Below are 27,747 nucleotides of genomic sequence, written 5' to 3'. Positions count from 1 at the left end.
ATGCCACCATAAAAAGAAAAGAAATATTTCAAGAAGCCAAATGATACCCTTGGTCCATCTCTCCCTGCAGAAATCCCTCGCAGATCGCCACAATTTACCACACATTGTGGCTGGAATCCTATTGATACCTTATGCATGCATTAAGTACCTTTGCAGAAGTAGTTAGACTGTTTTGTCTATTGCAGAACTGCTGCATTCAGTTGAAGTTTGCACAGGGTTGAATTTCACAGGTAATGCTATTGGTGCATTGCGTATAGTTGCACATTGTGCCACAAGGTCCATGCACGGTTTGTGCCGCCGGTTGCACCTTTGGTGGCATGGCTCTGTTTGCACAGCCATTGCAGGTCAGGGTATGTGTGTGCGGCAGAATGGCTGCGTAGCTCCACATGCAGAGATTTACACTGTGTAAACTTTGGGGAGGATTGTGGCCCTTGTCTCTAACTTCCAGAACTCAGCGCTTTAAAGAAAGCTATTGCTAGGGGGAAAGGAAAATGAAAAACAGAAATCCACCTCCGCTCGATGCCTCGAAAGCACAGTGAGATCGTGAACAATATTGTGCATTTGGGTTGGTCCAATAAAGGTGTCACTGTTTTGTGGATTCTGGATGTTATTGTCTGAGGTGTTAAAGGAGCTAAGGAGGAATATGCATCATGCATCAGCCACCTTCTCTGGCATCATGTCCTGGGAGGAACATGGGTCTCCCCCCTCGCACCAGGCTGCTGTTGAATTGCGGGTATGCTCCCTGCAGTTTGCTCTAAAGGATCAAGCCTGGAGGATGCTGGAAAGAGAAAAACGGAGAAAGGATTATTGCTGAGCCCTTCCTCCCTTCCCTCTCCTCCTCTCCTTCTGTCAGGACCACACTGGCAGCTCTCAAGGGAACCAAAGCAGTGAGACAGGGAAGAACAAGAAGAAGAAAGGATATTTCCTTCCTCTCTTATTAGTTGCCTCCCAGGTCTTTGAAAGGCTCTGCTGGGGGGCAGAGCAAGCACAAAAAGGCTGGAGAGGCAAAGGGGAAAGGATGGGCAGCAGATGCCTTTGGAGAGCTAGTGATGATTTCCATGGAATCGGTCAGACAAATGCCCACCGCTGCTTCCCGGAGACCCTGTCCAGATATCCATCATTTCTCACCATGCGCTCTGCACTTGCCGGAGAGACCACACACCTGGACACAGCCTCTGTTTAGTGCGGTAAGTAACTTTGCAAAAGTTTCATTTGGGATTTGGGCGGCAGGCTGCAAGAGAGGCACTAGGCAATGGGGAAGCACTTTTTCAAAGGAAGATTGTTCCCCTCCCAAACCCTAAAAAGAGGTTCAGACAGTCACAGGGGAAACAGAATGTAGGTGTCGTTCTGTCATAAGATTTTCTTTTCACGATCTGTCATAAGATTTTAATGTTGCAAAGTGCAGTCCAGGCAGCATTAAGGCTTGGAAAATCATCGTGATCTCCCAGCTTAAGCAACCTGCTGTGCAGCATTTGCAAATAATAGTGATATGCCTTACAGGGTTGTTGAAATATAATAGATGGGGAAGAATGTAAACCCTTAGAAAACTCTACAATGCTGCTGTTGCTTTGGTGGCGGTGAATGCCAAATGAATGGGAGGACAGGGAGTATATGCTTGCTTCTAATTTTCTCCACCGTTTCTTATTATTCTTAAAATTAATAGCATCTCAGCAACTTTTAAACTTCCATCTCCTTTCGTTCCTCTCCCCCTTCCCACCTTTTTTGGGCTGAATGTGGAATTCATGTGGAATTTGGGGTGAACATGGAATTTATTGAAGAACGCCCAAGACCATCCTGCCAGTCTCTCATCAACCTCATAATTTGGTCTTGATTGACGAATTCCTTGATATGATATTGCTGTTTATTTATGTACATTTTGTTGATTTAAAAATAGCATCCTTCTCCTTCTCCTTACCACCGCCACCACCTTCATCACCATCTCATCATCCTCACAATAAAAGTATAAGCATCATCTAACTAAGGGCAGGCGATCTAAGGACCAGCTTCTCATAAGAGAGACAAACTACTCCGGCATTAATTAATCCTCAAGAATCTCATAGGAATGAGGCACTTTATTACTGGAATGCTGTCTCCCAACAAAGCAAAAACATTGATTTGTCGCAGATTCAAGACAGGCAAAAGTAAATGCTCCGCAGACAAACAGAATTAAAGTATTGAATTTGTGATCACTGGATGTAGCAGTGATTGGGAGGGGAAGTACCCTAGATAATTTTATTTAAAAGGATTAGGTATATTCAGGATGGTGAGGGTTGCAATCCTATGACTGATCATTGGGGGAAGATCCCATTGAACTCAATGGGACATGCTTCTAAGTCAGGATGCATAGGGTTGCTCAGTCCATGAGTGGGTTTTTTAGATATGTAACTTGCATGCACAGATGGAGTCCACTTCTGGATACTAGATGATAGGGATAATCAGATGAGGAAGACCATCACCTGCTCATGAACTTCTGGAGGCCTTTGGCTGACCTCTTATGGAAGCAGGATATTAGGACAGACTGATCTTTGGTGTGATCCAGCAGAGCTTTAAAAACTTTAATTCTTCTGCTCTCACTAAAGGAGTGGCTTCTTCGTGGGTGTCACAGAGCAACAACTCCAATATATAAGTAGTTTTAAAGGCTATAAACCTGGTTCCCCCTGCAACGAGCTTTGAAACAAGAGGCTGGTTATTTCTTTTAATAGCGTGCCTGCGGAAGCATCTGAGGAACACTACAAACAAAGGGATGTTAAATAGGGATGGTAAAATATTTGTTAGGATGGACACATGGAGGCTCAGGCTTCTGTCTCATTATGTATGGGTTTTTCTCCCCCGTTCCTGCCCCCCCAGCTAACTTTGCTCTGATGCTGCTCTGGGAGGCCTGGTGACAACCCTCAGAAATGCCTATTCTCTCCGGAGGCAGTGACCATGACTACAGCTATGCTTCCTGCAATTCCTTGAACCATCTGATTCCCATCTCGGTGGTTGAGACACCTTCTGCCAAAGGGCTCCATTACCAAAGGGCCCAGAGGATTTACTGCCCTGATCAGCTCCAAACAGTCGACTTGAAGAGAGAGATTGTGGTCAATGTTGGTGGGATTAAGTATCTGTTGCCTTGGAGCACGTTGGATGAATTTCCATCATCCAGGCTGAGCAAGCTCAGGTTCTGCAGCAGCTATGAGGAGATCATCCAACTGTGCGATGACTATGATGAAGACACCCACGAATTCTTCTTTGACCGCAGCCCCAGTGCTTTTGGGATGATCGTTAGCTTCTTTGCAGCAGGAAAACTGATGCTCCTTCGTGACATGTGTGCCTTGTCCTTCCGGGATGAGCTGAGGTACTGGGGGATTGAGGAGTCCAGCTTGGAGAGTTGTTGTTTCCGAAAGCTCTTTCAGAAGGCTGATGAACTGGCGGAGATGCGCAGAGAGGAAGAGATGGAGATAAACAAGGTAATGTCTTGCATCCTAGAGGAAGAGACCAAAGCTGGTCAGTTTATGACCAAACTGAGAGACATGGTGGAAAACCCACGGTCGGGCCTCCCGGGTAAGATCTTTGCTTGCCTGTCCATCCTCTTTGTGGCAACCACAGCGATAAGCCTTTGTGTCAGCACCATGCCAGACTTAAGAGAAGAAGAAGACAGGGTAAGTAAGTCCTTACTACTGCTAATATTATCATCAACTTTATCAACATTATCATTATCATTGTCATTGTCATCATCAGTACTACGAATGCCACACATCACACCACACATCACTGCCACAATGTTCTCGTCTACAGCAAACGCTGCACACATGTCTTTGGCCGAGTTAAGTAGTTCCCAATCTTTGGTCCTTCAGATATTTTGGACTTCAGTTCCCAGAATTCCTGACTGTTGGCCAAGCTAACTGGGGCTCCTGGCAGTTGAAGTCCAAAACACCTGCAGAAAGAAAGATGTGTGCACTAGGCCAGTATCATCCTCATTGTTATGACAGCTGCACATCACTTCCTGTCTGGGAAAGCAGCCAAAGGGCTGATAAGGCAGCTAGTTCTCAAACAAACAAAGCCCCTCCCAGCACAGCAAAGTCAGTGTAAGCTACACAGTCCTGGAGATTCACAGTAGTTCTACCAAAAGGGATTACCAAGAGAATTGTCAGACGGTCCGAGGTTCAGGGCAACAGATAGGCAGGTCGATAAAGCAGTCCAAGGTCAAGGTTTCCGGGTAGTCAAGACAAGAAGCCAAGGAGCCAGAGACAGAGTCTTTCCTCTAAAAGAGTCAGATATCCACTGGCAAAGAACCACACATGCTCCAGGTGCTTAAGAAGGCAAGGAGCCGACCTTCAGCTGTGTCTGGTTACGAAGACGCTTCTGATAAAGCCTCCGAGATCTTCGAAGGCCCTCTCTTTCTGCTCGACGCTCATTGAAGGTAGGCACACTGCCCAGATCCCACTCCATGTCCACAGCCTCGGCACCAGGCAAACTTGACTGCTGAACCTCTGGAGGGGCCATAGGCTCTGCTCCATCAGAACTAGGGCCAGCCTCTGGCTCCTCCATTACAGGTTCAAGCCCCAGGGGCTCTGGCTCCTCCATTACAGGTTCAGGTCCCAGGGGCTCTAGCTCATCCTCTGAGTCCTCCAAGCCGTCCTCCAGGCTGGGCATGACACTTCCACACTGTTCTGCACAGCAAACAATGCACACATGCCTTTGGCCTAGTTCAATAGTTCCCAACCTTAAGTCTTCCAGAGGTTTTGACTTCAGTTCCCAGAATTCTCAACTGGCCTAGTTCACACATATATTTCCCTTTGTTTGTTCATCTATTTATGGTTGGTTTAAAAAAAAACAACAACACTTGAATGCATCACATACATTCAGCTCTGTACATGAGAACACAAGGGCGGGCATCCTCTTAGTGAATTACGTGCACCTAAGTGCAGCTTACAAAAGTGCAAATCCCTTTCTGGATGGGGCAGAGAGGGTTATTCTCTTGCCCTTGAGCTTGATCAAAAAAAAAAAAACATCCACTGACCAACAGCTGTCAGCTCCCAAGAGGGGCTGATGTTGTTGATCCTTCTTATCAGAAGGAAAGGGAGGTGATGGTGGGGAGCTAATTCAGACCATGAAGACCTGGCTACCCCCAGAGGAAGGAAGAAGTGGTTGCACTCCATTTGAGAGTGCACCTTCATTTCTTCTCCCCTTCCCCAGCCGAGCCGAGAACGGCTGCTTCTCTATGGTTTGATACCCACTCTCTCCCTCCATTTCCAACTGGGAGTAGACTTTCTTGGTGGCTGCCCCCAGGCTTTGAAACTCCTTCCCCAAGAGAGGTTAGACTGGCACCCTTTACTCTCATTCCACAGATAGGTGAAGACTTCTCCATTTCAACAGGACTTTGAGGATTGAGCTTATAAAACCCATCCCACCTAAACAATGTGCTGGACTTTCTATCTGTTATTTTTGTTATGCTGGTCTTTTTAAAAATGGTGTCATTTTAATTTTGGGGGAGAATTTAATCATCTTTTCAGATTTGTATTTTGAGACTATTTGGTTTTTTTCATCTGTTGCAAGCCTTCTTGAATCCCAAACTGAGAAGAAAAAACACACCAAGATATCACCACCATTACCACCAAACAAATAGGAATATGAACTCTTGGGAACTGACAGTTTCTGGGCCATAGGACGACATAGAATTGTGCATGAAGATCTATTAGGATCTCAAGCAAGACGATCTACACTGGAGCAGACCAAAAGTCTGTCCAATCCAGCATTGTTCCCACATGGCCTCAATGAGAAGCCCACAAGTAAAACATGCTTGCAGTAGCACCCTCTGGCTTTTGTTACTCAGCATGTGGTGTCTATGGATATGATGTCTAGAACCCTTTTGGTTAGTCCTAGCTGGAGTAGATCCATTGAAACAACTCCTGAATGGTAGGTCAACATATAGTTAGATCCATTTGATTCATGGGATCTACTCTAGTTAGAACTAACAAGAGGCTTTATGCCATATGTAGCCATCATGATGACAAGTAGACGTCAATATTCTTATCCTCCATGAATTGGTTTAATTCCATTTTAATCCCAATTGGATAATCCCATTAGCCAAGGTGTGCAATGAATGTGCATGGGAGTGTAACATTGTGACATCAAACTCCACCCTAATCTACATGGGTTTGTCATAACATCTGATGGCAGCTTCCACCAGGTGAACATCTGTCTGGGAAGAGCATATTCTATTGATGGTTATGAGGGTGATTTTCCAAGGTCCCTGATTGGTTATGACTGCAATTATGGAGAGGATGGTCTTGGGGAAGTATGCTCAGATTGTAAGTGGGCTCATTTTCTTCTCAGACTAGGAAATCATTCCCAGAGAGAAAGAGCTGATGCTAGTCCAAGAGCCTGAAAAGTTATTTTTAAATGTTTCCAGGGGATTTTGTGGCTTTGGATGTTATTTGAAGTGATGTCATATTGAGGAGGGAGCAAGCTTGTTTTCTGCTGCTCAAGAGAACAGGACCCAGAACAATGGATGCAAGCTACAGGAAAAGCGATTCCACCTCAACATTAGGAGGAACTTCCTGATAGTAAGAGCTGTTCGACAGTGGAGCATACTCCCTTGAAGAGTGGTGGAGTCTCCTTCCTTGGAGGTCTTTAAACAGGTGGATGGCCATCTGTTGGGGATACTTTGATTGGGAGTTCCTGCATGGCAGACTGGGGTTGGACTGGATGGCCCTTGGGGTCTCTTCCAACTCTACGATTCTATGATTCTATTGTACTTTTGATGATAGCAACACTTGGGCAGTTTCATAAGGCACCACACTATGGCCTGTTACAGACTGCCAAAATAAAGCTGCTTCGGGTATCTTTGGAGGTATGCTATTTAAATGATGCATGCGTCCTAAGAATCCGGAAGATGCACCAAAGCTGCACTCCGGTGCTTAGGAATGGAGTGTGGCTTTGGCGCGACTTCCGGACTCTTAGGACCCATGCATCATTTAAATAGCATACCTCCAAAGAGACCCGAAACAGCTTTATTTTGGCAGTCTGTAACAGGCCTATCTTACTAGCATCCAATTGCATTATTTCTGCAGTGCAGATGTAGCCTAGAGTGCATTATAATAATCCCAGTGAGAAATTGTTGAGATTGGGGAGACTGTACTTTTAGATTAAAATATATATGTTGTTTTTGTATTTTTTGGTAACCTACTTTGTCCCCAAAATGAGACCCGAAATAGCTTACAATTAAAAAGAACAAGACGATTAAAAACACACAAAAAGTGAAAATTAAAATAGAATTATGCATCTTTACTTAAAGTAGTGAGCATGATGGCTAGGAAGAGTTTGAGAGTTATGGTCTACTTGAGTAAGTTTTCCAAGCTCAGAGTAACTCTCACTGAACTCCTACATTCATTAAGGAGTGGCCTTGGCTCTGTGGTTAAGTGTTTGCTTTGTATGTCAAAGGCTGTGGGTTCAATCCATGTCAGCTTTAGATAATGCAGGGAAAGGGCACCAGTCAGTCCTATAGACCAAGGATGAGGTACTTGCAAGAGTTGAGGTGCTGCTGAAAGTAATTCTGTTGGACCTCACCATGGATCAGGTTTTCCTGGGCCTAATGGTAGTTGCAGCACCACCAACATCCAGAAGCCCAAAGGTCACCTATTCAGTATTCAGTTGTTGTTGTTGTTGTGTGCCTTCACGTAGTTTCCAATTTAAGGCAACCTTATCGTGAGGTTTTCTGATGCTGAGAGATTGTGACTCACCAAAGGTCACATAGAGGGTTGCCATGGCTGAGCAAAGAACTGAACGCTGATCTCCAGAGCTGTAGTCCAATGCTCAAACCCCTACACTATGCTGGTTCTTTTTCTCTTAGGTGCATGCCAATGATCTTGGGTTTAATCCCTGAGAAAATTGTGGTTTATGGATTGAGCAAGGAGGGAATGATGGTGATGCCTTCTAATGCAGTCTATAAGCCACCTGTGAGTCCTGTCATCTCCAGATCAGACGAGGTGATATCTTAGAAAGCTTCTGCCATTCTGTGTAGACAGTAGGGACCTAGGACACTGCGCTGACTCATTGAAACTACAAGAGTTAGCTGAGTCAGGTTTTGGCAGCTGCACATGTATGGATTTAGCCCCTTCTGAATCACTGACTGGTCAGAGATTTGGGCTAGAATTTTCTATCATGGTCTGTCTTACATAACTTTATGCATACTTGATATGTAGCAGACAGTCTAAGGAACCCTGCAAGAGAACTGCGAAAATGCATAACGGGACAGCAGCAAGAGTGTCCTGATGCACAATGGGGTCTATCGATGTGCACCAGCATTCCCCATCAAGTGCCCTGATGTCCATCCTCCCCAATTATGCATTGGTCCCAATGTGCATCATTCACTTTGCTGGCTCCCCTATGTAGTAGCATAACAGCAAGATCCCCTGTTGAACATAGACTTCTTCACGAGGCAAGATGTTACAAACCAAACAGGAGGGGGGGAAATAATTGGAGATGCAAAAACTTTCAACGAGTATGTTGTGCATTTCGGTTGGGCAATAAAGGTATCACTGATGAATTTTTATGTGGGGATGGTTTGGTCTTCAGTGGGGAAGAACCACTGGCTTTAGAAAAGACCTGTTTACTAGTACGGCTCCTTTGAGAGGCAAGCATGCTTGTGTTGGCTCTGATGCTTGCTGCAGTTTTGTGTTTATATAGCAGGAGATGAAGGGTGAGTGGGTTTACAATGGAGCAGATCATTTTTAACCAGCTTTCTTTCACATCTATAACAGAGGAAAAAACCATCATTTTCTGAAAGGGAAAAGGGCAATAGCCAGGGGTTGGTGCAGTGCTGTGCATTAATTTGTGGAGCGGGACAGCTTTGCTTTTAATCCAAGAGCTTTACCCTCTCTCTGAGCATTTCCACCCACACACAGATATTTCTGGACTGATATCCTCAAATGTATGGGATATTTCAAAATTAGGAAGGGGAGAAGAAGGGGAAAATAAAATCAAAGCCAAATCATGTCATCAAAACCAGCTCTTTAGTTTTGCATTATCACCAGTTCTCCTTAATTCTTGAAGTGCTGTTATTGTTGTTAAATTTCAGTTAATCTGGGTATCCTTCTTTCTTCCTGGGTGCACACCTTTACCTGGTGAGATGTCAAGGAGGCTTAGAACAATACCACCAGACATCTGGACTTTAATGAGAGTCTAAGGCCACACTGCAAAATAATGCCACTTTGATTCCACTTTAACTGCCACAGCTGCATCCTAAGGAAAGGTGGGATTTAGAGTTTGGTGAAGCACTAGACTTCTCTGGCTGTGAATTCCAAATGCCTCAGGAAATGACAAATTCCAGGATTTCAAAGGATATACAACTATCAGATAGCTGCACTACAACTATTGGTGTGTAGTGTGAAGAGAACCCAGTCTTTCTCTGCATGATCTTAATCATATACAGGCCATACAGACTGAGTCTCCTTTATCCAGAATGCTTGGGACCAGAGATATTTTGGATTTTGGATATGTGTGTGTGTACATACACAAACATACACATGCACACACACAGACACACACAATGAGATAATTTGCAGATGGGGCCCAAATCTAAACGCAAAATTCATGTATGTTTCATATACACCTTATACACATAGCCCGAAGGTAATTTTTTTTACAACATGTTTAAAAATAATTGTGTGCATGAAAGTTTGTGGACACTGAACCACCAGAAAGCAAAGGTGCTGCTATCTCAACAACCAATAGAAAAAGTTCTGGATTTTGGAGCATTTCAGCATTTTGGACAAAGGCAACCACCTGCAATGCTGGAATAAGGCAATAGAGTTGTGATCTAACCAGAAAAAAATGGGTCTCCCTTTCTGGTTTGTAACAAAAATGTACTGTTCAGAGATGAACAGGTAAAACCTCCGAACGGTATGTAGACAAAACAGTGATATCCTCTCGCATCTTCAGAAGAGCATGCTGCCATTCAAGGCACATAAGGGGAAGCCAATAAAACAGATGGGGACTTTACTTTGCCCCTCCATTGCATCGCTGCAGAATTGACCAAGCCTTTGTGGTTACAGATGGCTGAACCATCCCATCCAATCCTGCTCTTGTAATCACTGTTTCAAAACATATTGGCAGGCATCCATCCGAAATCTCCACCAGCCAGAATCTGGGATCACACTGTCCATGTTGCTGTTACAAAACTTGCAAAATTCTCCCCCAAATGACTTAGCAGATCAGGCTGGGTGGATGGGCAAGAGAGAGTCAGGAATGGTATCCTGAGTTTTAGAAACAAAGTGGAGACAAGTTTATATTTATACAGGTTGGGAGAGGGTGTTTAGGACGCCTCGATGTGCCCAGTTCAGCATGGCTGTTTCAGCATGGCATATTGAACTGTCCCAGACAAGCTGTTCATAACCTCAACCCTTACCCTAAACCTCTAATCAGGTCAGAGCATCAAGATAATCCCCTTCCTCCAGGCCTGACACTTTAACCCTAACCCTAACAGTTCCAATGCATTCATTGCAGTCTGAGGATGTGGGTAATGTCAGGATTGTATGCGTCTGTCAATGAGTCCGGGGCAGAAATTAGTCCAATTTAATGCATCTGAGAACAATTATTTAATTGGGAGGGCAGTTATTGGGACCAGAGGATGGTCCCAGCATTGATGTCAAGGGCAGAGTTTGGAAAAGTTTCTTTTTTAAAATAACATCTCCCAGAACCTTTTGCATATGTGCAGCAGGTGCTCTTCTTGGTGGCAACTCTCCCACTTTAGAAGTCTTGAAAGAGAAGTTAGAGAGTCATCTCTCAGGAGTGCTTTCGTTGTGTATTACTGCATTGCAGAGGGCACCACTAGACGGCTCATGAGACACTTTTCAGGGTTTTGATTCTGTTGGACTACAGTCCTGCCTTACAAGACTACAAGATTTAGGTCACACTTCTAAGGATCTCAGGGTCACTCAGTGCATATAAATCACCCCCTTTTGTTTTTTTGTGGGTTTTTTGGGCTATGTGGCCATGATCTAGAAGAGTTTGTTCTTGACGTTTCGCCAGCATCTGTGGCTGGCATCTTCAGAGGTCCCCCTTTTACTCTTAAGACAGTCCTGAGATGTGAGTGACTAGGCTGAGAAAAATGCAGTGGTGGCTAATGATTTCCATTGACTATACACTGGGGTTGCCTGCTGCCACAGTGTCGAAATAAAGCACCACTTTAACTTCCATGGCTCAATGCTGTGAAATTCTGGGATTTGTAGTTTGGCGGGACATCAGTGCTGTCTGACAAAGAAGGCTAACTAATTCACAAAACTACAAAGCCTAGAATTCCATAGCATTGGGCCATGGAAGTTAAAGTGGTGTCAAACTGCTTTATTTCTGCAGTGTGAAAACAGCCCATGTGTTGTTCCAGAAGTTAAAGGAGTTATCCAAGGTCCTAAATCAGCAGTTCCCAACCTTTGTTAGGCCGCAACCCCCTTGTGGCTGGAAGTCCTGCCCGGCAGCCCCCTGATTGGTTGGGAGGCCAGGAAAGGGCGGGACTTCTGGCCACCTAACAAGTTCCAGAGGCCTTTGCTTCCTTTGCCCCTTCCCAACTTCCCAACCAATTAGGGAGGCTGCCGGCTGGAAGAAGGGGCAGGACATCTGGCTGCAAAGGCTGCTGGAAGCCCCTCTGCCTCCTCTGCCTCACCCCTCCTCCTCCATGATGGGCAGGCCTGCTCAGAGGAGGAGGTGTCCCTGTCCCTGTGTGGTGGCGGTGCTGGCATCGGCACTTGCAGGGAAGAGGAGGAGGTGGTGGCCCTGGCCCCATCCCCGTGTGGTCCCGGCGTTGGAGCCGGCACCTGCAGGAAAGAGGAAGAGGAGGAGGAGGCGTCTCCATCCCTGTCCCCATCCCCACGCGGTCCTGGTGCTGGTGCCGGCACCCGCAAGGAAGGGGGAGGAGGAGGAGGGAGCCCTATCCCCATCCCTGTGTGGTCCCAGCGCTGGCACCGGCGCTGACACTCTCATGAAAGGGGAAGAAGAGGAAGAGGAGGTGTCCCCGTCCCTGTCCCCATCCCCACGCGGAGCTAGCACCCGCGGGGAAGAGGAGGAGGAGCCGGCCCCATCCCCACACAGTCCCAGTGCCAGCACCGACACCCGCAGGGAAGAGGGGAGGGAAGAGGAGGCAGCCCCAACCTGGCGACCCCTGAGAAAGAGTCGATTGACCCCCGAAGGAGTCATGACCCCCGGATTGGGAACCCCTGTCCTAAATGAACTGGAAAATAAAAGTTTGGCACTTTGGACAGTTCCTTCAGGGTTTGATTAAATAATAATAATAATAATAATAATAATCTTCATTTATAGCCTGCTTCTGTGGCACAAGGACAACCGAAGCGGCTTGCAATTAAAATTCCATACAATACAGTACATAGTTTCCCAATCTACTCTCCCCAACAAAACAGCAATTAAACATAATACTAATTAAAATAACTAATTAAAATAGGCAGAGATGGGTGATGGGTTTACAGAATATACAATATAAAACCTGCCAGCATTCATCATTCCAGTGACAGTGAGGCCTTGAATCCCTTTTTGGGAGAAAGGAGGAATATAACTCCCATAAATGAAATAAATGAAAGGCCACCAGCTTGGCTAGCCTAAGAGCACTCATCAAGTTTAATGGAATAAGGGAGGACTAGAGCGCCAGCCTTTCTTATCTTGAGTTCGAGAAAACATGCTTTTAAAATGACAGCTCCCAGGAATGCCCCTTGGCAGCATGGCCTATGGATGAGACTCTGGGAGTTGTCCAAAAAGTAACTTTTCCACATTCTGCTGTGCTAATAGAGCAACCAATGCTAACTCACTACAATGCACAGCCTCTTACATGTTACTGAAATAATATGCACTTGTGGCGGCTGTAGGTTTCATGCAAGTAGGGAAGCGAATATAGCTTTAGCTTTGTTTCACAGTTCAATGCATCAATCCTGGGGTTTGAACCCATGGGTAGGGTACGTTTCAGCACCTTTAAAGTTCAGACTGTTCTCCCAAATGGATTCAGTGCCCCCTTGACATGGAAGCCATTGATCTGCAGTCTTCATACCCAATTGTCCATGGCTCAACCAGTTTTATTTTCTTGCACAATGGGAAAGGCCATTTCCCTTAAGCGCGCTAACTCAAGTTCGCAGGCTGGCTAATGCCCCTTAAGATCAGGGCTGTGCATTCGTTGGAGCCTGCGGCTGCATAACCTTTGCTGCTAAATGACATTGTGCAGCTAAAGCTTCCCGCTGATCCATAAAGAAATGTTCGTGTTCTCCCCGAGTGCATCTGAATTCATTATTCAAAAAAGAGAAGCAATGCAGGGTTACCCGCCGGAACTTCTGCGGTTAAACAGCACTGCCTTACAGCCATATATTCAAGTGCTAAAATGACCCGTTGGGGGGTAGTTTATTATTGCTTTGCATTCTCAGATGCTCGCCTTGTCCTGCCTTGATTTAAACAGAGCCAGGCTCAATTATTCTAATAAAAGGCAGTGATGCAGAAAGCATGATATAGCAGTCCCTACGGCAGGTATACAGTATGCATATGTGTGCAGTTTGATGGCTCAGAAGCTGAATGTCCCCGAGTTGTGATTTTTCTAAGTAAGAAATTTTCACCATCACTTATTTAAAAATAAGACTGGCTAGAGTGCAAATTTTAGCCCGACCAACCGATGGGTAAAGCACCGGCAAACGTTTTGATCCACCTTTCTTGATCAGTCAGTAGGCTTTAACTTTGAAGTATCATTTCTCTATGAACGTACAAGTGTGTGCAACACAACTTCATTGGTTATAGTCAAAAGCCATCACACAAGGAAAAGTACCCAATGGAGACAGAAAGAAATGGACAAATATTCTGAGTGATGGAGAATGCCATTTGCACCTCTCAGTCCTGATGGCTAGGAGAAGAGTTGGTTGGCATAAGGGGATCATGTAATTATTATGTATGTAGCTTGTTTTTATTTATGTAATTTTGGTTGTGACCCACCTCGATCCTTTGGGAGAGGTGGGATATAAATCACTATTATTATTATTGTGAAGTTGAAGGCTTTCATGGTCAGCATCCATAGTTTTTGTGGGGGTTTTGGGCTATGTGGCCATGTTCTGGAAGAGTTTATTCCTGACATTTCGCCAGCATCTGTGAAGCATTCTCTGCAGATGCCAGCCGCAGATGCTGACAAAACGTCAGGAATAAACTCTTCTAGAACATGGCCACATAGCCTGAAAACCCCACAAAAAACTCATTATTATTATTATCATTGGTACTACAACTCTAGGGGTGCATCCAAACCACAGAAATAAAGTGTGACACTGTGAAGTCAAAAGCTTTCATGGCCGGCATCCATAGTTTTTTGTGGGGTTTTTGGGCTGTGTCCACGTAGCCCGAAAAACCCACAAAAAATAAGTGTGACACCATTTTTACTTCCATGACTCTATCTTACAGAATTCTGGGATTTGCAGATTGACAGGCTACAAATCAAACCACAAATCCCAGGATTCCATAAGGATGTTGCCACGGCAGTCAAACTGGTGTAATACTGGTTTATTTCTGCAGTGTGGAATAGCTGCAAAGATGCCCTAGCCACTTGACTTTTGGCTTTGCTGGCTGGTGGGTTCTGGCAGTTGTAGCCCACAAAAGGAACATTTCCCAAGTTGAGGTGATGATGGCATGTTGGTGGCTGTCTGCGAGTCTCTTTCAGTGGGACAGAGTGCTATGGGGAATGGATGGGAAGACTTCTCTGTTGCATCTCAGGAACATAGAAAGCTATCTTTGGTGGTAGGCAGCAGGGAGCAAATCTCACCATCATGAGATCTATTGCATTGTCTGAAAGATCATATTCTCCTATATAAGCCTTGCCTCAGGTTTTCATAGCTGCAGGAGAAACCATTTCTCTTGGCCAAACCACCTTGAGACATACAGTTGGTGCAGACATAAGGAATGAGTCTTCTTAGTGGTTGCTCCCAGATTATGAAATTCTTTTGCAAGAGGTCAACTGCCCTCGGTGTTGTCTTCCTCTTGGCTTGCAAAAGCCTTTCCATTCAGGCACACTTTTAGCAAACGACTGCCCACTGTGGCCAAAGGTTATAAAATGGATGTGCTAGCCTTTTTAATATTTTACTCCTGGTTTATTATTAATGTAGCATTTCTGAATTGTTCGCACCAAGGCTGGAATACTATAAATGCTTTCATTTGGATGTGAGCATGCATAATTGATTGGTGGCCCCAACTGAGTAAACCTATTGAATCGCGGGTGTAAACCCTGTGATTTTCATGGGGTTGCAACTAACAATTAGGATTCAAGCCCAAGCCGCTCTGTTTTTAGGGGCAGCTCTTTTAATTATGCTGCAAACAGCTTTGTTTCCCAAACCTGAGAGAAATGTGGGATACGCAATGAAGAAGAAAGAATAGAATGCCAGATGGGTAGATGGACAGAAAGATAGATGCCCAACCTAGATAAGCTTTTAGGGCTTGGGGAAAGTGAAATATTTATACTCCTTCCAGTTCAAAGGGGTGTGTGTAGGGAAAAACACTTTGCAAATTGGAACAGCCAGAAAGAAAAGATTGAGAGACAGCTGAAGGCTGATATATATTCAAGGGTAGCTATAGTACAGTAACATCCAATATCCACAAAACAGTGATACCTTTATTCAGTTAACCAAAATGCACATAATACACGATGCAAGCTTTCAAAGCTCCACTGGCTTCTCTATCAGGCAAAGGTTTTAAGAATCATACAGGAGGAAAAAATATAGAATGACAATGTTAGGCACAGGCTTGAATTTTCTCAAGGTGTTGCTGTTGTGTTGTTGTTGTTTTTGGAGGGATATCTATGCCTCCTGGTTCTGGCTATGTGGCATTGGAAATAAAGCATCCCAAAGTCCAGGAGATAAAATTTGAATTCCATTAGCAATGCACAAAGGGGATCCTAAAGATGGAGTGGGATTTTACTATTTGGAGTTTCTACCTCCAACAAAGGTAAAACGTTTTTTAAAAAATGGGACTACATTTGGCATGTTTTATAAAAAAAAAAAAAAAAGGCCTAAAGTATTCCAAATGCAAAAACATGGAGGCTTGTCTTGAGAGGTGCAATGTTCTCTGCCTAACAAAGGGGTCTGTGACCTCACAAGGGGATTTCAGAAGAAGCACTTTTTGCATTGCTGATGGAATTCAGATTTAATCTTTGAAAAGCTTGCATTGGGTATTTTATACATTTTAGTGCACAAAGGTATTGCTGTTTCATGGATTTTGGATGTCACTGTACTGACCCGAAGGCTGAAGTCACCTTGCCGATTTAGGACCTCTCCAAAAGGCAAAATAAGTCTCACTCCAAAGAAACTAAACCTGAATTGGTTCATCTCTTGAGAGACTGCAGGTCTATAGCAGGGCACAATTATCTATTTCAAGGCAGTTCCCTTCTCCCGCCCTCCAAAATCTGCCTTGGAATGAAAATTCAAAGCTCTTCTTGGTTGCAGAGTTCCTCTTAATAACACATTTTAAAATCCTTAAGCTCAGAGATGGGCAACATGAAGCCCTTCATATATTGCTGGACTGCAAGCCCCATCATTCATCATCCCCAAGGCCTTGAAGTACAACAGTATCTGAAAGACCACCTGCTGCCCATCTTTGCAGTAGATGGATTACAATCAAATTCTCCCCTCACCTTCCTTTCTGCATTGCAGCTCTCACTGCTTATACATTTTGAGTGAGAAGCCCTTGTTTGTCTCTTTTTCTAATAAACTCAGCTATTGCAAGCCTAATGTGTAGATTTGTTCATGAAGAGGGATTTCCACCCCTCCCTTCCTTTTGCCGGTCCTGAATATTAACTAATTGTTCGCTGCAAATCTGAAAGAATTTGCATGCAAGAAGATGCAGTTCTGGATCACTGATGTAAACCCTGTTGGTTACAATGGGTCGTCTCAGGTTGCAACAAATAGTAGGATTTAAGCCATTGTTATTTAAGGGAATCTGATTTTAAGGGAAACGGCTTTACATCCCAAACTGGGGAGAAAGATAGTACAAATTCAGTCACCCATGTCATGAATTTTGAAAGCCGAAATATTCTGAAAAACAAAACTTTTTTCATGCATGCCTGAGATAGAGACATTTTTGCTTTCTGATGGCTCAGCGTACCCAAACGTTGTTTCATGCACAAAATTATTTCACAACATTCTATAAAATTATCTTCAAGTTGTGTGCATTAGGTGTATATGACATATAAATGAATGTTGTGTTTAGCTGTGAAGTTGAAGGCTTTCATGGCCAGCATCTATAGCTTTTTGTGATTTTGGGGGGCCTATGTGGCCCTGTTCTAGATGAGTTTATTCCTGATGTTTCACCAGCATCTGTGGCTGGCATCTTCAGAGAAAGACCGAAAAACTCACAAAAAACTATGCTGTTTAGACTTGAGTCCCATCTCCAAGAAATTTCATTATGTACTTATATGCAAATACAGGCACTCCAAAATCCAAAAATATCCAAGATCCAAAACACTTCTGGTCCCATGTATTTCAGATAAGGGAGACTCAACCTGTATATAAAATAAAGAAATAAGGATAAAATGACAGACTGATGGACAGAGAGACAAAAAGGGTTGGAGCATTAGGGCTTGGGGAAAGTGATATACTCTTCCCAGCTCAAAAGTATGGGCTGGGAGAGAGAAAAATCAGCAGTTTTCAGTTTGGAGAGCTTTTTTCCTTCCTTTCTCTTCCTGTGGATGTCCTGAATATTAACTAATTGTTCACTGAAAATCTGAAAGAGTTTGCTGGCAAGATGCAACTTTGCTTTGGGAGTGATGAGTCTCACAGCACACAGGAGGCTGTTGACCTGTTAACCTAGGAAATGAATAATGCAGTAGAAGGGTTCTCTCTATATATACATATATATATATTCTTTTTTCTTATGCACAGGCATTTTTCCCACCAAAGAGTGGTATGTGAAGATCCAAATGTAGCAGGTGGCTGGTGGGAGGGTGAATCATGAGATGGTGTTTATTATTCAGTTGGAGCCTTGGGACTCTTCCCCGGGGAACCCTGGGAACTGACATTCTGTTTAGAGGGAGGAGGAAAGTCTAACAGAAACCTTCAGCATCAACACCAGATGGTTGCCTCGTGACCCTGTTTGTGGTCTTCTTGGATGATGGTGGACCATTTTTGGAAGGAGGGACAGCAGCAGTGGCATCACTAAGGTTGGCGTCACCCGGTCGTACACTTCCCATTGGCGTCACACACTTCCCATTGACTTCCTTCCATACCACACCATGCAGACTCCTTCATCATGTTTTTTGTACTAATGTTATTCCTAAGTCATGCTTCCCATGTATCACTGAATGTAATGGCAACGGTCGTGACATAAACCAGCAAAATTAAAACTATACCTTTGAATTACAATAGCCTATGCACTGCCTACATTACATGTACACAGTTTCATGTCGTTAGTCTGAAAATTTGGTAAGGTGTAATGTTTCTTTTTAAAGAAAATTCAAAAAGCATAAAAATTCATTCATTCCTTGATGACCCTTTATTTAAAAACTGAAGAGATTGGGAAGGGAGTGTGAAGCCTTCTGCATGCAAAGCACATTTCCTGCTAAGACTTCTCTGCAAGTCAATATAAGGTCCTTTGAGAAAACAGGTTCTAGTTTCTTTATAATGCCATAGACTCCTTTAGGGGATTATATTATTATTATTGCTATTCTCAGTTATGCATTTTACCTCAAGTGATGGAAATCCATTCGCGAGGAGTGCCAGAATGTCAGATGTGGAATAATAATGAGCTAATGCCCATTAAATATTATTTTTTAAAAAGTGGCTGCAGATTTCCCCCTCTCTTTGCTAGAACAAGTTTGAATTTAATCAAAGCTGTTTAATTAAGTCATGCATTTCATCCTCCAAGGTACTTTTCCTGAAGTTTTCTCACGGTTGTTGGTAAACCACATTCATTGATTTTTGGCTCCCCTCCCGTCTCTCTTTTCTGCACACAGGGTGAATGTTCCCAAAAGTGCTATTACATCTTCATCATCGAGACCATCTGCGTCGCTTGGTTCTCCCTGGAGTTCTGCCTCCGGTTCATCCAAGCCAAAAGCAAGTGTCAGTTCTTCAAAGGGCCCCTGAACATTATCGACTTCATGGCCATCTCCCCGTACTACGCTTCTCTCATCGTGCTGGAAGAGGAGTCCACCGAGGAGGACAAAAGGCCCAGCGGGAACTCTTACCTTGAGAAGGTGGGCTTGGTGCTACGGGTCTTACGTGCCTTGAGGATACTGTATGTCATGCGGCTAGCAAGGCACTCCTTGGGCCTACAGACTTTGGGCCTCACAGTCCGCAGATCCGCACGGGAGTTTGGCTTGCTTTTGCTCTTCCTGTGCGTGGCTGTCACCCTCTTTTCCCCCTTGGTCTACCTTGCGGAAAACGAATCCGGGAAAGTTTTGGAGTTCACCAGCATCCCCGCCTCCTATTGGTGGGCCATCATCTCGATGACGACGGTTGGGTATGGAGACATGGTCCCCAGGAGTGTCCCAGGCCAGATGGTGGCCCTGAGTAGCATTCTCAGTGGGATCCTCATCATGTCTTTCCCAGCCACCTCGATCTTCCACACTTTCTCCCACTCTTACTCCGAGCTGCGGAAAGAACACGAAAGACTGCAGTCCCGGATAATGAGGATGAAAAATGCCAATATGTCTGGGGAAAGCGATACCTTGAACGAGAGCGAAAGCTTCATTACCGATCCAAACGCCTCTCCCATCAAGTACATTTACAAAGGATAACAAACGTCTCCTGCTGCAAAATTAGGAATCAAAACAGAACAAAACCCTAGATGCTGTAATGCACAAAACAGAGAATCTGGGGTCTGCAATGCACCATTATCCAATGCAACTGCTTCTGCAAAAACAAAACAAAATAAAACAGCCCCGAAATGTCTGCACAGGTGAAATCAACAGCTTAAATATAATGCTGAGAAGAAACCAACAATGCTTCATCAATGCTGGTGACAGTAGGGATGATCTGGGAGATGTAGGGTGAGATCCAGCAATACTGTTGGATGCTTGGTAGCCCCTTACCCCAACCTGGCATTCAGGTGGAGAGATACATGGAGATGAGATAATGGTGGGCCAACATGATCCATTGGCCACATGTACTTGCGCAGGAGTTTGTGGGACATGGACAGGCCAGATGGAAGGTTTCTTTGTTTTCCCCAGGTATAACACTGAAAAACAAAATAGCCAAGCATGACATTGCTACTCAGGAAGCTTCTCTAAGGTCAAAGGACCAGCAAAGGTGGGTAGAAACTCAGGTGGAGGAATTTCAGTTGGGAGGATTGTGCTGAAGGAGTAAGAATGTAAACCTTCATTTTATTTATTTTATTTTATTCTACATGCTAAAACATGTATATTGACGTCACCCCAACGGATGAGATTTTGAGAGATCTTTGCACATTTTTGGATGATCCTTATATTGTGAAACGTTCCGGCGAAAATATTCGCAACTTTTCTGCGAAACATACCCCCTTTTTGCACAAACCCAATGCTTTTGCACAAGAAACTCGTTATGTATTTTTTTGCAAAAAAAAAAAAAAGTCTCCAAGTGCTAAATAAATAAATAAATTTCACTATGATTACCCATTATTCCTTTCTTGTCCAAGATGAGAAGACATCCTTTCTGGTCAGGAACAATTAATGGTTTTCAATATTCCCTACATCCCTGTGAATACATGATTTGACAAAGGGAAATGCGGGTACAGTTTTGAACATCAAGGAAGAAATGGTCTGTAGCATCAAAACAAGCAAACTAAATGAACGAGACACCTTTTTGCATCCACTGAAATAGGTCATGTTGGATACTAACTTTTGATATTTCTCTGCAAACTAGAGATCACGTTTCATGTTACAGCGTCAAAAAATAATAATAAATGAATGCATGGTGTCACAGATCCCACTACTAAAAATACGCACATTCATAGAGTTTCCAACGCAAGAGTTGAGTAATTCAGTTCTCAAAACAAGTGGTTAGTAAACAAGGCACCATTTGCTAGCAAGCTAACCCAGGGAGAAAAATAGCTACCATATTTACTAAGCATCTGCAATTAGAGGGAAGATAGAAGTTCTAGTTATGGGTTATGTAATGTGAAATGAAATGAAATTTTATTATTATGGTCAATGACCAGCATAATGGTCATAAACTGGAGGCCACTAATATCAATAGGCACTTACTGAACCTCATACGAAGCCTTTACGACCAAACCTCCTTGAGAGTAAGATGTGATCAAGAAGGGCATTTGACAGATGTGATACCCACATATAAAGGGGTAAAACAGGGTTGTGTATTGGCTCCTACCCTGTTAAGTATCTACACTGATTCACTGGTCGGAGTAATGTCCAGAGAGAACTTCCATCCCATCCACCCAACCTGGCAGGGAGACCTATTTCCCACTCCTTTATGCAGATGATGCAGTTCTCTTGTCTTTAACCTGTGTAGGACTGAGATGCCTCTTAAGAACCCTGGTAACATATTGTAACACAGAACAATTAACAATCAACTATGAAAAACCTAAAGTTCTAATTTTTACTCAGAGTGAATGGCTACCAACTTGAACAGGTTAAATCATACAAATATTTGGGAGTAATTTTTCATTGTACTGAGTTATGTAAGAAAAAGTCTACTTGTTCAGCCCAGTCCATCCAGCCGTCTTTGCTGGTGATTCCAATGTGATTGGGATGCTAAGAGTAGGGTACTCTCAGCCAAATATATTATCCAAGATGATGTACTGTAGAGGTAGAACAGAAGGGCAGGAAAAAGCAGCTCAAAACTGGGTTGTGTATGTTGTGTATAGCCATTGGAGGTGTCACAGGTACACTTTTTTGCATTGCCACCCTGACCACCATGGCTCAATCCTTTTTTAATGCGCACCTACACCAGTGAATTTATATGTGGCTTCAGGGTTAGGGTTAGGGTGGTTCTCTCCTTCAGAAATGCTCTTGCATTGGGGCATTTATATGCAGCTGTGAAGATGTGCATTTTCCTGACTATGTCAGAATATCCCTTCTTTTTGCTCCAGTTTTTAGTTCCGGAGCGCAACTTCAATCTGGTTTCTTCCCACTTTGGAGGCATGCATCATCTAAATGCTCCATCTTCAAAGTGGGCAAAAACCACTTTAGCCCTGTTTAAATATCTGAAGGGATGTCACATTGAGGAAGGAACAAGATTGTTTTCTGCTGCTCCAGAGACTAGAATACGGAACAATGGATGCAAGCTCCAGGAAAAGAGATTCCACCTCAACATTAGGAGGAACTTCCTGACAGTAAGGGCTGTTCGACGGACACACACCCTTGGAGAGTTGTGGAGTCTCCTTCCTTGGAGGTCTTTAAACACAAACTGGATGGCCATCTGTTGAGTATGATTTGATTGGGAGTTCCTGCATGGCAGAATGGGGTTGGACTGGATGGCCCTTGTGGTCTCTTCTAACTCTATGATTATATGATATGATTCTATGTTTCACCTCATATATAGCTCAAGTAAGTTCAGCACTCTGGATACTTCTAATTATGTTGACTTTAAATCCTAGAGTGGATTCACCGCAGAGTGGCTTCACTGCCCCACTGTCATAGGAGCCATCAGCTGTCACTGTCCTGTTTAGCTTCTGAAAACAGAGGTGTGTTCAAGACTGTAAAGTTGGCAGGAAGCTTTAAGGCTTCCCACATTTTAACATTTTGCTGCTAGCTGGCAGTTGGACATCTTGATCGATTCCAGACTGCCCAGTTGTCCTGCCCAACCCTGTTGAAGGTCATACAACAGCAACATTTGGCTGGATGCACCCAAAATTCTCTGCCAACTCTCACATCGCCTTGATTAAACTATAGACAAATGGCAAGAACAGAGTCCTCATTTTGAAGGCACAGGACAGGGCAACACCTGCAGAACAGGTTTTTGCCGACTTTATCCATGTGTCCTGTGTAGCTGCCTTTGTGGTTCTGGTGCCCTTTATGGCCATCTACCACATCAAATGTGTTGGAATAGGTCCCCATAGATCTTCTGTACCTCCCCCTGTTCAAGAACATCGAGTCTCAAGCATATCAAGGAGTTTTCAAAGGTGCATATCTGCATCCCCAAAGCCATAGGCACAAAAACACCATATGCAGAAATGTTTAAACCTCATTTAGCTGTTAGATCTATATCCAGGTGAGAAGTGTAGAAGAAATTACTTGAATAGCACTGGGTGGGTAGGGGTTTCAAAGAAAAAGGAAAGAGAGTACAGCGTGCTTTGAAAAGGCTGTAAACCTTTCACATGAGCTAACAAATTTTCTTTACATAATATTTATTGAGATAATGGAGAAATAATTTTAAAAAGTGGAGAAAAGAGAATAAATGACTTGTTTACTTACTTACACCGCTCTCCATTTTTCACCTTGCCTTTTCATTCCCAAGATCCCTCTCTGGATATGGCACTTGGGTCTCAAGGTGATCCTAATATGGACCATTGGATGAGTTGTTTTGTGGGTTTACTGGGGTAAGTGTGGCCAGACCTGCTATCAAGTAGTAGTTTATTATTAGGGTATGACCCACATATCCATAAGGGATACATTCCTGGATTTATGGTGGAAATATGAAACCATGGATGATAGTGAACCCTTCTGACTTCTGGAGGGAGTTGACCATAGAGTTTAGCTGGTGCCAGTCATCAGGATTCCAGCTGCTCTTTCCGAATCCTAGTTCTATCTGCATCTCCTCTCTAACATACAGGAATGACAATGTGCACATGCATGAACAATAAGGCACCATGAGGCACATCATGCAGCCTGCTAGTCCGTGTGTGCGTGCCATTGACGCTCCTTTCGAACTGCCGATGGTAACAGATTGGGCAATTCTGTTTTTCTGGGATATTTTTAATCAAAAGAACTGAACAGCCTTTTGGCTTGGAAAGGAGTACAAAAAAAAGCAGGCCATTGTGGAGGAAATGAACACAGCAAACAGACGGCAAAGGGAAGCCACCAGCAAAGAGAGAGTGGGCTGGGAATTCAGGCAGTGCCCCCGGGTATGAAAACAAGGGCATTACAAGCATGCTCATACTTTCATCCGTGGCACGCTCAAGACTTTGGGTGTCCCCATCACACTGTTGTATATGCTCTTGGGTCATGTCCCCCCAAAAGTCTTTCAATATGAATAAGAATAGCAACAATAACAACAACAACAGCTGGTATCCTGTTAGGAGGTTACATCATCATAAACCATCTTACAATTATATAAAGTCGAATTTCACTGTTGTGTGATGCTCATCTTCTCAGGAGGACAGCCACATCATTGTGAGGTAGGTACTTCATTGGGACCGCTGCACAAGTGGAGCCAGCGGCATGACTGTTGTGTCATCATATACAATGAGTCTTGATGTACAATGTGTCCTGATGTATGAGTTCAGATACAGAAGGCATCCTGATGCACACGGTGTCCCAATGCAAAATGTGTTCCAATGTACAATGGAAACCCCATTGCACAATGGGACGTCTTGTGCGGTGTCTCACTGTGCATTGTTTCAAATCACTAGCGTAGTTGCATAGTGTGCCAGTAACCTGTAGTAGTAGTAGTAGTAGTAGTAGTAGTAATAGAACTCAGAGACAGAGCCATGTTAGTCTGGGATATCAGTATGCAAAGGGAACTTGTAGCACCTTTGAAATTACTGTGAGAATGTAGAAATTGTGGAAACCCCTGGATGACCTTGGGCAATATTGGACTATGACTCTGGAGACAAGGATTTGAATCTTGGCTCAGTCATGGAAACCCACTAAGTGATCTTGGGCAAGTCACACTCTCTCAGCTTCAGAGGATGGCAATAGCAAACTTCCTCTGAAGAAATTTGCCAAGAAAACCCCATGCTAGGTTCACTTTAGGGTTGCCATAAGTCTGACTTGAAGGCACACAACTACACCTAGTGAAAAAGAAGATGTAGCATAAGCTTTCATAGACTTGAGTCATAGACTTAAGTCTACTTCCATGCTACTACTCCATGCATCTGAAGAAGCAGACCAAGTCTACAAAAGCTTACGTTACAACTCCTTTCTCACAGTTAATCTCAAAGGTGCTACAAGATCCCTTTGCTCAGTGATATTCCAGATTAACATGGTTACATCTCTGAATTCAGTTGTAAAATGGAAGCCCTGCTATTATATATATATATATTGGGAACTTTTCTTCTGTGGCTAACAGTTCATTCAGAGGGAAGGGTTCATCCTTTCTCCCCATCCCACCATCTCATGGTTGCTTATTTCCCTTGCCCTATGGCAGCTATTTCTGATACAGAAAATATGTGAGTGAATTGCTGATAAGACATGCGTTCATGTAACCTTTGGCCTAAGTTAATGCGACTGATGGGTTATCAGCCTCTACTGCTGTCGAAGGAAAACATCTCAGCAGTTTAGGAGAGTTGGTTGATGTTGGCTTCTTCTTGCAGTGTTTATTCCAATTGCCGCTGAAGGACTGGTTCAGCCTGTGCTGCGATGCTTCTTTTCTTAGATGCCGTCTTTCGTGCCTTGTGTGTATGTATGTGTGTGGTTTCTCTTTTCCTTCCGGAAAGAAGCAATATGTTGAAAGGAACATTTAGTTCTTCTGTAATCTAATTCGGCTTGGAACACGCAGTTATAGCCAGCAGTCCTTGTATCGGCTAAGTACCACCGCTCACATAATTTCATAACCAGACTTCATTAAAAGAGCAGTTTAGGTATCCTGGCAATCGGCCCTAGTTTAGCTTAAAGGCTCACCGTGTTGCACCAACTTCAGGGAAGCTTTGCATGTTCAGAGTTTTGTTTATTTCTTTATTTCGAAGAACGATGCCAGCGCACTCCTGGAAAACTCAACCACAACTCTAGGCTACAAAGGGGAAACAGCCTAGGAAATCCCCAAACACCTTGGATCAGGGATATCTCAAAATCGACCTTCTTTAGACTTATGCACTTCATGCTACTCCATTATAGCTCTTGAAATGTTGTGGCTCCAGATCATGGGATTTGTAGTTTGGAGAGACAGTCGAGTTCTCTGACAAAGAATTCGGCATACCTTAGGAAACAAGAAGTCCCAGAATTGCAACGGAGGAAATGATGGCAGTTGCGGCAGTATCAAAATAATGTAACTGTAGTGTGATGGAGAGCTTGCATACTTTCTTATCTATTTTGTCAGAACTCCAATGCTGTCGTGCCAGAAAAGGGTGATATAATGTCAGTATGAAGTTGAAGGCTTTCATGGCCGGCATCTATAGCTTTTTGTGGGTTTTTGGGCTCTGTGGCCATGGTCTAGAAGAGTGTATTCCTGATGTTTCACCAGCATCTGTGGCTGGCATCTTCAGAGAATGATATTGTGTCATTTTGCAGTTCCCAGATGCTTCAAAGGACGGCTTGAATGAATTCAGTTCATTTTATGGAATGGGGTGAGGAGGGGGATAACCTAGCAAAATTTGTGCATTTCTCCTTTATTGCAGTAGAAGGGACTTGAGAACCTGAGGCTTCAGGAACTCATATTGTGGGGGAAGTGAAACTGATACATTTCACTATCTCTGAAATAAATGAAAAAATCTATTTCTTTGTGTCAGGAAAAAGGATGGAAAGAGTATTTTAAAATATGCCAAAAAGGGATTGAAAAATGTGTCAGGAAACCCCGACAAGGAGAATCCTGGACTTTGTCCATGAGGGAAACTGGAGATAAATGTTACAGATTCTACAGATACCATGGACCGCTCGAAAGACAAATGAATGAGTTCAGGCCTAATTTGTCTTTGTGTTTCATTTGTCTTTTCAGCTGTCCAAGGTATCTGTAGAACTCTCCTCCAGCCTCACATTTCATATGGAGTGATTTTATTCCTGTCAGCTCTGTTCACTATCCAGCTTTCACAACCATGCTTCGACATGAGAAGAGCTGTAGAATGAGAGATCCTGGCTTCGATATTTAATGGTATCTCTTTACACTTCAAGATCTTGTCTAGTTCCTCCATAGCTGCCCTTCTTGACTTCTCGACTTCATCTTCATTAATGACTGAGTCGGAGCACAGAAAACCTTCGTTCTGATGTCTTCGCTGCCCAATTTAAAATGGGGTAGTCTAAAACCCATACAAATCCCTCAGCTAAGATCTGAAATGAATAGTAGATCCCTCAAGCTTGAAGTCTGCACACTTCTTTTCTGCATAGGTGCAATCATTTTTATATCTCGAGAGGCTTCTTAAACAAAGACCTTGCATCTCACTCTGGTCTAAAGCTCTTGAACTGTAGGCAGATCTATGGCCAACTCAACATGATTCCATACACAGAGTCTTCAATATGGAGAATTGTTGTGTGCATGTGTGTGTGTGTACATTCAAGTCATCTGTCAACTTATGGCGATTCCATGAATTTCAGAGGGTTTTCTTAGGCAGGGAGTACTCAGAGGTGGCCTTGCCAGTTCCTTCCTCTGAAATATCACCCTCAGCACCTTGTATTCCTTGGCAGTCTCCCATCCATGTACTAACCAGGGCTGACCTTGCTTAGCTTCCTAGATCAGATGGGATCTTTAGGCTCTTCAGGCTCCATGGACAATGGTTATACCACCTTTAACAGAAATAACAACGGTGCTTAAAAGAATGAGCTAATTTCATAGTGAGATCAGAAGCCGCCTGAAGGAAAGTATATAAACTTAGAGAGATTTTATGCAAGGAGGAGATGAGAGGCAGAACAAAATGTTCCTGGTGACAGATTCCTCTTCCATTTCTGGACAAGATTGTTATCCTGTGACGAATGTGGCAAGATCCAGTCTCTTGCGCAGAGCAGCTAAACCTTGC

General features: G+C 43.7%; 1 protein-coding gene across 1 annotated transcript; it reads left to right on the top strand.

The window, feature by feature from the left end:
- Positions 1-805: 805 nt before the first annotated feature.
- On the top strand, positions 806-20,577 carry LOC149305766 (voltage-gated potassium channel regulatory subunit KCNG4-like). The gene is made up of 3 exons (XM_089540657.1): positions 806-1,187; positions 2,848-3,641; positions 18,944-20,577. Exons 2-3 carry the CDS (start codon positions 2,898-2,900, stop codon positions 19,724-19,726), a joined length of 1,527 nt encoding a protein of 508 aa, XP_089396783.1. The 5' UTR covers positions 806-1,187; positions 2,848-2,897; the 3' UTR covers positions 19,727-20,577.
- Positions 20,578-27,747: the final 7,170 nt, after the last annotated feature.

This window comes from Sceloporus occidentalis, unplaced genomic scaffold (assembly GCF_023333645.1).
Source record: "Sceloporus occidentalis isolate IW3139 unplaced genomic scaffold, rSceOcc1.0.p SCAF_10, whole genome shotgun sequence".
Classification (NCBI taxonomy): domain Eukaryota; kingdom Metazoa; phylum Chordata; class Lepidosauria; order Squamata; family Phrynosomatidae; genus Sceloporus; species Sceloporus occidentalis.
The sequence above is the reverse complement of the archived record's forward strand: the minus strand, read 5'-3'. Positions and strand labels throughout refer to the sequence as shown.